We start from the raw sequence: 13451 nt of genomic DNA on the forward strand, positions 1-13451 counted from the left end.
GGTTCTGTCCCAGGTCCATTTGCATATGACCCTGGGTCCAGGCACATAAAGGAGGCAACCAATCCATGCTTCTTTTCTAGCACTGATGTTTTTCTCTCTCCTGTCCTCTCTCTTTCAAAGAAATGAAAAAAAAAAATGCCCTTAGATGAGTATAAAAAATAAAATATTTTTTTTTAAAAGAGAAAGGCTGAGACTGGGTTTTAAAATAAAACTCAAATACAATTTGTCATAAAAGAAACACCTAAAAACCAATGACCCAAAAAAGATTAAAGTAAAATGACAGGCCCAAGTACAGCAGCTCTATGCATTTGTAATACTATGATTATAAACAAAATGGGGGGGATTGGCAATAACAATGTTTGAAAAAGTTATATTCAAGGCAAAAAGGGTCAAAGGAAACTGAAAATAGCAATTCTATCAGGAAAACTATGAAAAATTATCAGAAAAAATATGAATTCTGTAAAACTGCTAGAAAGAAAATAAATCCAATAAAATCAGTGACTTACAAAAATATATACAGTAACAAACTAGAAAGTGTAAGAGGGAAAAATGTCATTCACAATAGCAAGAAATACCACAAATATGAAAATTTATGTGGCAAAAGGTATAGTATTTTCCTGAAGACTCAAATAAGAAACAATCCTTACTGTCAAAATGCCATCTTCTAAATTAATCTCATATACTTTTTTATTTGATAAAAATGATTTTAAATTTCTAGAAAATAACCACAAAAAGAGAAATAACTGAAAAATAAAAGCAAAAGATTATAAAATACAATGAAAAGTCACAGTAATAAAAAGCAGGAGAGTACTGAGCTACAAATAGGAGTGGAAAATTATCACTGAAAACAGAAAATAAAACCCATGCTTACAAGGAAATTCAGTTTATGACAATTGAGGCATTTTGAACCTATGAATAAAAGACAGTTTGTAGTAAACAGCTTTGGGAAACTCTCTAGCCATTTGAAAAGAATAGACCTACAGCTCTCCTTCACCCTTTGGAAAAAAATTGTTGCTGATAGTATAAGCAGAGTTCAAAGATAGAAGACAAAAAGGGGCAAACTTTTAAAACATATGAAAAGTAACTACTGTCAAAGTGCATATGGCATCCTAAAACTCAATAATATAAAAGACAACCTATACAAAGCATATGCATAGGCAATTACCAACATAAAAATGGTCAAACACTAAAATCGTATCATAAATATTTACTGAACTGAAATATTGTTACTCTTTTGTTACTCTTCTGTGAGGAAAGATTTTACACATTAGTCAGTTTCTCTGTATGAACTGAACTCTGACATAAATAAAGTCAGCAGCTTTTACAAAGCAAGGCAGTGAGAAATTCCAACCTTCCCAAGAGTCTTAATTTATGGTTCCAGCAATTAATCATTATGTGTTAAATAGTAACATCATTTTTTTTCTTTTTTATGGTTTATTGAGAAGTCAGAATTATAGGATTTAAAAGATATTCTAATCAATTCATTATAAAAGCTGAAGTCAAAAGTAAGCTACATCCTCAAGTCAATTAAGTGAAACTGCTGTCACAAGCTCAGAGCACTCACTGAAGGCCGAGAAGGGATGAACATTTTTGTTTCCCATTAACCCAGTCCATTCACTTCCTGGACTATAACTGTACCTTGAACATAACTTGACTAAATATTCAAGTGACTCCTCCAGGAGAGGCAAATGCTTGCATAGTTCTGTTATATTATCTTCTATTTGTGTTACTGACATTATGGAGATCATTCTATGGGGGAAATGCAAATAAAAACTACAATGAGATGCCACCCCCTCCCATCCATTTAGGAAACAAAACTTATTGGCAAGGGTGTGGAGAAATTGGAACCCTTGAGCTATTAGTAGGAAATGTGAAATTATTAGATGAAACTTAGTAAGAGGACTCAAAAAGAGTATTATTACAATAATTTCTATTAGCCAGGAAAAAAAAGGACACTAAGCCATACATGAAAGCTTCTTATTAAAGTGTATCTCTCTAATGAAATATAGACATAGTGATCAAAATACTGTATTTGAAATGCAAAACCATTTTAACAGCTGAAATTTAGAAACTGTTTGGCATAATTATTAACCACACAATTATTCTACCTGTCTTAAGTTTATGAAGTAGCAAATAAACAGATCAACTAATCACCTACTTGTTCAAAAATTACTCCTCCTCATCCCAATGTCATTTTTTAAAAGATTTTATTTCTTTATTTTCAGAGAGAGGGGAAAGGAGGGGAAAAAGGAGGGAGAGAAACATTAGTTGGTTGCCTCTCACACACTCCCCAACCAGGGACTTGGCCTGCAACCTAGGCATGTGCCCTGACTGGGAATTGAACCAGCGACTCTTTGATTCACAGGCCAGCCCTCAAATCACTAAGCTACACCAGCCAAGGCCAATGTCATTTTTTGCAGAACTAGAAAAACCCATCCTAAAATTTATATGGAGTCTTAAGGGACCCCAAATAGCCAGAACAATCTTGAGAAAGAATAAAGCTGATTTCAAAACTTACTACAAAGCTACATTATCAAAACAGCGTGACAGTGGCACAAAGAGGCATAGAGGCCAACCAGACAGAGTTCCCAGAAGTAATGTTTTAAATAATTCTTGACAAGGGTGCTAAGACCATTCAAAGGGAGAAAGGACCATCTTTGCAATGAATGGTTGAAAACTGGATAACCACAAGCAAAAGAATGAAGTTGGACCCTTACCTACTACCACATACAAAAACTAACTGAAAATGGATCAAAGATTTAAATGTAAGACCTAAAACTATAAACTCTTAGAAGATAATATAAGGCAAAAGCTTCATGACATTAAATTTAGCAGTAATTTCTTGAATATCATACCAAAGGCATAGGCAATAAAATAATAAGTAAAAAACTGGACTTCATAAAAATTTTTAAATTTTATGCATCAAAAGACACACTGTTAGCACAGTAAAAAGGCAAGCCACAGAATGGGAGAAAATATTTGCAAATCATGTATCTGATAAGGGGTTAATATCTCGAAAACATACAGAACTCCTAAAATTCAACACCACCAAAAAACAAACCACCGAATTAAAAAATGGACAAAGGACTTGAATATACATTTTTCCAGAGCAGACAGAGAAATGTCTAATAAGCATCTGAAAAGATACCAATATTACTAACCATCAGGAAAATGCAAATAAAAACTACAATGAGATACCCACCTACTCATACCCATTAGGATCACTACTCTCATAAATAAACCAAAACAGATAAAAAGTTTGGGCAAGGATGTGAATAAATTGGAACCCTTGAGCACTGTCAGAAGGAATGTACCACTGTATGGAAAACAGTACGGCCGTCCCTCAAAAAATTGAAAATAGAATTACCACATGATCTAGCAATTCCACTTCTGGGTATATACCCAAAAGACTGAAAGCAGGGTCTCAAAGAAATACTCGTAGCTGATGTTCATAGCAGCATTATTCACAATAGCTAAAGTGTGGAAGCAACCCAAGTATCCAACAGATGAATGGATAAGTAAAATGTGGCATATATACACAATCGAACATTATTCAGCCTTAAAAAGAACTGAAATGTGACAATACGGATGAATCAATAACAGAAACCAGTAATATAAAGACAAATACTGTATATTAAATACCTAAAGTAGTCAAAATCAGAGACAGAAGACAGAATGGTAGTTGGCAGGGGTTGGGGGAAAGGGGAATGGGAAGCTACTGTTTATTAGGTATACAGTTTCAGTTTTACAAAATGAGAAGAGTTCTGGAGTGGGACAGTGGTGATGGTAGCACATTATGAATGTAATTTATACCACTAAATTGTATACTTAAAAATGGTATATATGGTAAATTTTATGTAATGTGTGTTTTACCATACTAAAAAAAAAAAAAAAAAAAAACCCACCTTGGGAGAAAAAAGCTACTATTGCTCTCATTAGAAACTTTTAATTGCAATAACATGGATGGACCTTGAGGGTATGATAAGTGTAACAGATCTCGTTTACATGTGGAATCTAAAGAAGCTGGAAAAATCCAAGCTCACTGATTCAAAGGATAGACTGGACGTGAAGGGCTGGAGGTTGGGCAAAATGGGTGAAGGGATAAAACAGTAGGAACTTCCAGCTATAAAATAAGTAAGTCATGGGATGTAATGTGCAGCATGCTGATTATAGTTAATAATATTGTACTGCATATTTGCAAGTTGCTAAGAGGGCAGACCTTGAAAGTTCTCATCATAAGAAAAAACTGTGTAACTACGTAGAGTGACAGATATTAACTAGACACTGTGATCCTTTCACAGTATATACAAATACTGATCATTGTTGTACATCTGAAACTAATATAACGCTGTATGCCATTTCGACCTCAATTTAAAAAAAGGAAAAGAGTATTTACTGATCTAGAAAATGTCCTTTATGTAATGTTGGTGGGGGACAGCATACAGTACATGTAGTATACGCTAACTCTGTAAAATGTTTATGTATATATAGGAGGAAAATGGGTGGAAATATAAAAAAGGCAATAACAGTTCTCTCTGGGTGATAAAATAATGGATTATTTTTACTTTATTCTTTACACACTTCTGAATTTACTACTTTTTGCAGTGAACCTGGGCCCAATACCACGCATTAATACTTCTTTTAAAGATCCCATTGCTAAGAAAAAAAACCAAAACAAAACTTTGAGGATATCAAAATAATAAAACTGTTTCAAGTTTTATATAGTACTTTTGTTTTCAAAGCAAATTACTCACAATGTTTTAAAACATCCTTCTGAAAAACAAGTGTTAAAAAAAAATAAGCACTGGGCTAAGACCAGAATTATTAAGCCTATATCAATCAGCCAGAAAATAGTTGACATATAAAATATCATTATGTTGAATATTAACATATTTCCCTCAAAATCAATGAACACTTTCCTAATCAAATTCTCATACGTTAATATTAAAGTTCAATTATTTCACGATAACTTAAAAATTACTTTAACAATGTCAGTGTGTCTTCCAATTTTGAATGTGCACATTTGAAATACATCAACTTGTCTTTAACTAACAACCTCTAATGCAATTGAATCTAACTATATCTGAGACATCCTACTGCCCTAACAACATACAAAGATTTCTTTTGAAGAAGGGAAACAAGGAAAGAAATACAGAAAATGCTTTCAAGTTCTATATTTATGAACTGCACAATAAAAGTATTCAAAAATTGTCTTGAGGGTTTTGACACATACCAGGCTCCAATTTGATAATTTTTACTGCAGCCAACTCTCCCGTATGTATATTTCTGGCCTAAAATGAAAATGAAAATAAAATGCTTTAAAAGTTTGTTAATTATATAAAAATTACTTGTTATTATGTTAATTTATTGCTTATCAATCATGCTTTTAAAAAGAGCTAAAAAACAAAATTTCAATAGAATGTGTATATTCATTTTTCCATTAAAGAAAAATATACAAAAGATACATATACAAAATATTACCTTTAGTTCCATCACTTAAAAACAGTTCTGTTTAAAATGCTGGTGTACTTCTTCCAAGTTTTTTTTTTATACCTGAGTTAGTATTTTTCTAAACTAAAACATATTCATGAGGAAACTAGACTTCAGGTACTAAGCATGCAACAGAGTATACTGATGTCAAATTATAATGTTATACACCTGAAATTTACATATTATTATTAGCCAATGTGAGACAGCATAGGGATCTGGGCTCAGGATCCCAAGGACACCAGACCAAAAAATCCCACAGAGCTGGCATTACCCCATGACCCCTCACTGAAATCCAAAGGCTGCCTGATGGCCAGAAAAAAACACAGATAGGCCCACAAGAATGCGACCACTCCTCCACTGCCTAGGAAAAATGTCTTATCTCCCTTCTAATCTCTTGCTTCTTGCATCCTGACAGAAAAATTTCCAAGCCCACTTTTTTTCAAAAAGCCTGCCTTTTCACACAAGTCTACTTTGCCCACAGCTTATAAAAATAGCTAAGCAGAGCCAGTCCCTGAGCACGCTTAGAGAGCTGTCCTTTCCTCTGTGCTGCCTCTCTTCTGCTTGAGCATAAACTTAATAAAATCTGTCCGGAAACTTCTCTGGGATTTTCTCTTGATTTCTATCTTGGGGAACCCAAGAACCCCAAATGCAAGTAACAAATGTTACTTCAATAAATTTAACTTTAAAAAACATCACAGACAAAATACTCATGGTTGTTATATTATTTGATACAGTCACAGGTTATTGAAGGAATTTTTTTTTTTAAATAAAAGTTAACCTTTATTTCTTTTTTTTTCTTCTTTTTTAATTTTTTTAATATATTTATTGATTATGCTATTACAGTTGTCCCATTCCCCCCTCACTCCACTCCATCCTGCCCACCCCCTCCCTCCCACATTCCCCCCCTATAGTTCATGTCCATGGGTCATACTTATAAGTTCTTTGGCTTCTACATTTCTTAACTATTCTTACCCTCCCCCTGTCTATTTTCCACCTATCATCTATGCTACTTATTCTCTGTACCTTTCCCTCCCTCTCCCTCTCCCACTCCCCTATTGACACCCCTCCATGTGATCTCCATCTCTATGGTTCTGTTCCTGTTCTAGTTGCTTGCCTAGTTTGCTCTTGTTTTTGTTTTAGGTGTGGTCGTTAATAACTGTGAGTTTGCTGTCATTTTTACTGTTCCTATTTTTGATCTTCTTTTTCTTAGGTAACTCCCTTTAACATTTCATATAATAAGGGCTTGGTGATGATGAGCCTCTTCAACTTGACCTTATCTGAGAAGCACTTTATCCTCCCTTCCATTCTAAATGATAGCTTTGCTGGATACAGTAATCTTGGATGTAGGTCCTTCCGTTTAATCTTGGGTAATATAATTATGATGTGCCTTGGTATGTTCCTCCTTGGGTCCAGCTTCTTTGGGACTCTCTGAGCTTCCTGGACTTCCTGGAAGTCTATTTCCTTTGCCATATTAGGGAAGTTCTCCATTATTTGTTCAAATAAGTTTTCAATTTTTTGTTCTTCCTCTTCTTCTTCTGGCACCCCTATAATTCGGATGTTGGAACGTTTCAAGGTGTCCTGGAGGTTCCTATGCCTCTCCTCATTTTTCCGAATTCTTGTTTCTTCATTCTTTTCTGGTTGAATGTTTGTTTCTTCCTTCTGGTCCGCACCGTTGATTTGAGTCCCAGTTTCCTTCGCATCACTATTGGTTCCCTGTACATTTTCCTTTGTTTCTATTTGCGTAGGCTTCATTTCTTCATCTACTTTTCGAACAGATTCAACCAATTCTGTGAGCATATTGATAACCAGTGCTTTGAACTGTGCATCCGATAGGTTGGCTATCTCTTCCTCGCTTAGTTGTATTTTTTCTGGAGCTTTGAAGTGTTCTGTCATTTGGGCAATTTTTTTTTTTTTTTTTTTTTGGTCTTGGCGCATGTTTTACTTTAAGGGGCGGAGCCTTAGGTGTTCACCGGATCGGGGTAACGCTGGTCGCTGTGCTGTGACGCTGTACGTGGGGGAGGGGCTGAGTGGGAGCAATGGCGCCCGCCTCACTCTCCTCCGGGTTTCAGTCTTTCACTCTGCTACCCACAATCAAACTGGGCCCCTCTGGTGCTGGTTCCCCAGTGGGTGGGCTTGTGCACACTCTAGGCCCCTGTGGGTCTCTCCAACGACCTCTCCTGTGAGGCTGGGAGTCTCTCCTGCTGCCGCCCCAACCCCCACAGGCGCTTTCAATTAGAGGTTTGAGGCTTTATTTCCCCGAGCTGGAGCCGTGGGTTGCGCAGTCTGCTTCGCTCCCTGCCGTTCGCCCGGTTTATCTGTGTGCGAATGTGGGGCCCTGGGGTGCTACCCACTGCTCTGCCTGCCCCGCTCTCCGCCACTCTGAGTCCGGCCCTCTCGGTTTATCTGCACAAATGTAGGGTTGCAGGGTCTGCTAGTGCTCGGACTGCCTGCCCCGTTCGTTCCCACACTCTGCCAGTATCAGTCCCGCCACGGCCACGTGAGTCCTCTCCACCCCGGTGCCCGTCTCCGGTCTGGATGAATGTTTATTTTGTATTTCCTTGGTGTTGGACCCCCTTGCCGTTCGATTTTCTGTCAGTTCTGGTTGTGCGAGGAGGCGCAGTGTGTCTACCTACGCCGTCATCTTGGTTCTCCAGAAGGAAATTTTTTAATAAATCATCTGTATCTTTTGACCCAGAGGAAAAAAGTTTAAAACATTAACATTTGGTATACGTGTTTCTTTCTTTTTTTTTTTATTCAGTTACAATTGTCTGCATTTTCTCCCCATCCCTCCACCCCACCCCAGCCAGTCCCACCTCCCTCCCCAACCTCTACCCTCCCCCTCTACCCTCTACCCCCACCTCTACCCTCCCCCTTGATTTTGTCCTTGTGTCCTTTATAGTTGCTCCTATAGACCCCTCTCCCCACTATCCCCTCTCCACTCCCTTCTGGTTATTGTTACATTGTTCTTAATTTCAAAGTCTCTGGTTATATTTTGTTTGCTTTTTTCTTTTGTTGATTATGTTCCAGTTAAAGGTGAGATCATATGATATTTGTCCCTCACTGCCTGGCTTATTTCACTTAGCATAATGCTCTCCAGTTCCATCCATGCCATTGCAAAGGGTATAAGCTCCTTCTTTTTGTGGCTCGTCTGTGCATGCATGAGTGCGTGTATTCATGAGAGTGTGTACGTGTTGTAGAAGAGGATGATGCCAACACAGTCTTCTACAATAGGGGTCTCCAACCCGTTAGGAACCAGGCCACAGAGCAGGAGGAGAGCCTGAATGTAATGCACTCGAATCATCCCGAAACCATTCTCCCCCCTGCCCCCAGCCCATGTAAAAATTGTTTTCTACAAAACCCGTCCCTGGTGCCAAAAAGGTTGGGGACCACTGTTCTATAACATGCTTTGCAATGCTACCTAATTTTCCACTGATAGAACATGTAATTTATTTAATTAATCTCTTATTGTGGATACTTAGGATATTATTATTTTGTAAGTATAAAGAGAGATAAATGTATGTTAAATTTATATCTATTCACAGCTGTATTTACTTTAGATAAATTCCTTACAGAAAAATTATTTACCACTTAAAATATTACAGATTTACTGTAATTAGTGCTGCAATAATTATCACCGTAAATATTTTAGCACATATTAGTTTATCAGTAAGGCAACCTATCAGAATGGTCAGGTCAAAAAGGTATGTGGATTTAAAATGGACATATTGCCATGTTGCTCTAAAATAAATTATGTAAATTTCTATTTTCACCAACCTTGGGAATTAAATCTGTATCTGTGAAGTTCTGCTGTACGTACAAATGTTTACTGTTTTTAAAGTTACATATTTTCTCCATGCTATACCTAATTTAAACAGCTATATAATAGTCCATAAATCATTCTCCTTTACTGGTAGATATTAAGGATGTTGCATTCAGTCTTTTCATTTTTTAAGATTATGTCTTTCTAAACAGATTCTAAAGTATGAAATTACTACATCAAAGGGTATGAATATGAACATTTAAGGCCATTAACACATACTGCCTAAATACCTTAAAAGGGCTGTACCAGTACACTGTCATTGCTAATATGGGTGCTCATTTTCACTGCACCCATGGCACCCCATATGAGGAAATTAAATTTAGTAATTTACAACATCTTTCACTTATTAGATTTGAATGTGAACTTTCATACTTGGCATAAAAAATAAGGAGTGCATGATAAAACAGGAAAGTATGATTACTAATTTGCTGGATTAAATAAGTCATTTTACCAGAGGAAATAGTTGAAGAAATAGAAAGAAGAATGACAAAGAAGGTGGGGAAGACACCCTTACAAGGCATACTTTTAGAAATGACATACAGAGGTTGAGAGAAAAATTGAATGGGGGAGAGAACCACAGAGGTACAGTGACAAACAAGAAGAAGAAAAAAAAGGGTTGTTCTACAGCAGAAGTCTCAAATATTTTGTGATGCGATACTCACATTTTCCTCATCTGTTGTGGTAAGTAGGGTAAGGAGAGGTCTCATGAAGAGAGAACAGACATTTTAGTAACGCCCACCCAGAGTTACCTCTCCCCCAATCACTAACACAAATACCTCACACCATTGTTACTGTCTCCTCTTTCTTCCCTTTGGACAAAAAAAAAATTGTATGTTAGTTTTGGGTCTAAACTCTCTCAGCACTTCAGTCTCTTTTGGGTCATAGAGAGTTATGTGCATACAGACTTAGGCAGTCCATTGCAACACTTCACATGTCAGTGAGATTCAGGTACAGAAATCATGACCAGAAGTTACAGAATAAGTAATAATATTGACCTTCTGGTAATTTTGTTCAGTGGGCAATAAGATGTGAATTCTGTAACAATGATGTCAATTATATTTGTAACCCTTTATAGTTTGGGGGAACTTTCATATTCAGTACTTATTTATATTGATATAAAAGCATAAAGATTTAGCTTAGTAAAGTTAAGTGACTTACCCAAGGCCATCTACTAACACGGAAAAGAGTCATAGTCAGAACCCAAGAACTGTATTCTGATGTCAAGGTTTCATTGCTGTTTTCAATGTATTAGAATTCTCTTTTCCTTTTTTAAATGTAATAGGCTCATGTGGACATGAGCTAGTTGAGGACTTAATTCAAGTTACCATATGCAATCAGCCTGCAAATTGTTATTCCATCTCCTAAACATCTCTGGAATCCATCTCCTCTACTCCTCCACTGCTAGTTTTAGTAAAGTTTTTTTCCTTAAATAAATCCAACAGGTACTAAAGAAAAATAATAATTGAATAATATTTACAGATTTCAGGGTTGGGTGACTTCTGTTGAATAATTTACCAACTAATATACTAAGTTATCTTTTACATTAAACTAAGTTACTTTCTAGGATGATTCTCAATGTAACAGAATGTGAACTCTTACACATTTAAAGTCTTCAAGAAATAATTTCAGAGTCAATCATATCTACTTCAATCCCTAAATATAAGTACATTTCCTGGTTTTCCCTCTTTCCCCATCCCCCTTAAAATGACAATTTAAAATTTTTTCATTAGAATTCTAATAAAAAAAAAAACCCAAACAGAAAAGCATCTAAGGACATAGCATGGAAATTTATACATTGGGAAGAAAGGTTTGAGTATAAGAGACATGATGGCACAAGAAGTAACATATATGTACACTCACAAATAGAGCCATTTGAACCATTGGAGGTTCTAACATTCAGGGAAGGAATGCAATGATTAACTCATGATACAGTGACAGCTGCTGACACATTTCCAATAACAAAGTATCTTCAGCTTATTCATTACTTCTGTTTTCCAAGCAAAACAGGCATTAGGGCAATACACTCTTCCAGTCACTGGAAACCAAAAGAAAATATGAGTCTATGCTTTGCAATTACAGATTACCAAACAAGTGCCAACAACATGAAAAGATCTTATATGCTTCTCTGAGAGTTTGGAACAATTAATTCCAGTTTCAGTCAGATTAATCAGAAACAAATGACTTGATCTCTAGTTTGAAAAAAACGGTCTTCATTCTGGTATATTCACCTTCCCCTGCCCTCCTTCCTGCCCCTTTAGCGCAGTTAATCTAGACTGTCCTTCAGAATGCAATTTGGTGTCACCTCCTCCAGGGAATCTTGCCTAATGTCTCAAGGCTAGAATTGTGCTCTCTTCTTAGCTCTGGGTGTGATTATTTGAAGGTTTGTGAGGTACAGCGCTATACATTTGTTAAATGGACAATTATGATTATAGGAAGGCTATTATTTTTTGCTTACAAAATAAGAATAAAATATTAAAATCCTCTACAACTCAAAAGTGTCATGAAACTGATAATATACTGTTTTAAATGATCTACTAGTTTTATGTTGGTTGATTCATATTCAATTTTTATTGCTAAGAACTAAATAAAACATTTTGGAGAAAAAATTTATGTGTGAAAAATTACTACAAAACATTGCTTTTAAAAATTCAAATAATGTAAGTAAAAGATGACAGAACCCCTCCCCTCCTTAGGGGTTCTCATCCCTCTGAGGAAACTCCTGTGAATAATTTAGAGGAGATCCATCCACACTTAATTAGACTGATTCCTAAGAACACATATACTGATGGTTTGATAGCTTCTTACAAAGTTAAATAGTCTTACCATATGATCCACCAATTCCCTACTTCTAGGCATTTACCCAATTAAGTTAAAGCCTATGTCCACCACACAAAAACCTGCACAAGAATGTTTATAGAAGGCTTTATTCATAATCAGCAAAACTGGAGCAATTGACATGTCCTTCAATAGGTAAATGGATAAACTGTACATTCACACAGTGAAATATTATTCAGTGACAAAAACAAATGAGCCACCAAGCCATGAAAAGATGTGGAGGAACCCCAAATGCATATTGTTAAGTAAAAGAAGCCAGTGTGAAAAGACTACATACCATGAGACCAGCTATAAGACATTCTGGAAAAGGCAAAACTATATAAAAAGAGTAAAAGAACAATGGTTGCCAGGGGTTGAGGCGGAGAGTGATGAATAGGTGAAGCACAGGGAATTTTTAGGGTGGTGAAACTATTCTATATGAAGCTGTTAATGTGGATGCATGTCATTATGTATCTGTCAAAACTCAAAACTGTACAACACAAAGAGCAAACCTTAATGTAAACTATGGACTGTAATAATAAGATGTCAATATCAGTTCAATAATTGTAATAAATGTATCATTGATCAAAGATGTTAATAAAAGGGGAAACTGTGTGGGTAGGGGGGTGGGTGAATACAACTCTGTACTATTTGCTCAATTATTCTATAAATCTAACACTGTATTAAAATTAATTCTATCAATTATTTTTAAAAGAACACAGAAAATTCCCTGGCTGGTGTGGCTCAGTGGATTGAGTGCTGGCCTGCGAATCAAAGAGTCGCAGGTTGGATTCCCAGTCAGGGCACATGCCTGGGTTGCAGGCCAGGTCCCCAGTACAGGACATGTGAGAAGCAACCACACATTGGTATTTCTCTCCCTCTCTTTCTCCCTCCCTTCCTCTCTCTCTAAAAATAAATTAAAAAAATCTTAAAATAAAAGAACACAGAAAATTATTTTAAGTATATACATACCTTCAGGCATATTTGAGTTAATTTTTATGATTAGAATCAACAGATGCACTGTTTCAATTTTAAGAACCAAAATGACAAGGACCAAAGTAACACGTTTTTTTTAGCGATTCTGAGAGGTTCAGGAAGAAGTAGATCATTGGAGGATGTGAACAACAATCACAGAACTGCATAAAAGATGGTATTTTAAAATTCAGCTACACCATGCAGAGGTCTTCAAAATATATGTAGTTAAGTAAAAAGTAAATACTGTAAGCTCTAACCCCCTCTGATAAACACATAAATGTCAGTCTCCATTTTGATACATATTTCTGTTCTCTCCAAATGACGAACTGATGGGCAAATGGTCTTACTCTGT

At 36.1% G+C, this 13451-nt stretch overlaps 1 protein-coding gene across 2 annotated transcripts in view; it reads right to left on the reverse strand.

The window, feature by feature from the left end:
• Nucleotides 1-13451, reverse strand: part of MAP4K5 (mitogen-activated protein kinase kinase kinase kinase 5) — a 91291-nt gene that overhangs the window by 68433 nt on the left and 9407 nt on the right. For both annotated transcript variants that reach the window (XM_053927580.2, XM_053927579.2), the window contains exon 3: nt 5234-5291. In XM_053927580.2, the coding sequence (XP_053783555.1) occupies nt 5234-5291 (58 nt within the window). The remainder of the gene's footprint in view (nt 1-5233; nt 5292-13451) is intronic.

This window comes from Desmodus rotundus, chromosome 7 (genome assembly GCF_022682495.2).
Source record: "Desmodus rotundus isolate HL8 chromosome 7, HLdesRot8A.1, whole genome shotgun sequence".
NCBI lineage: Eukaryota > Metazoa > Chordata > Mammalia > Chiroptera > Phyllostomidae > Desmodus > Desmodus rotundus.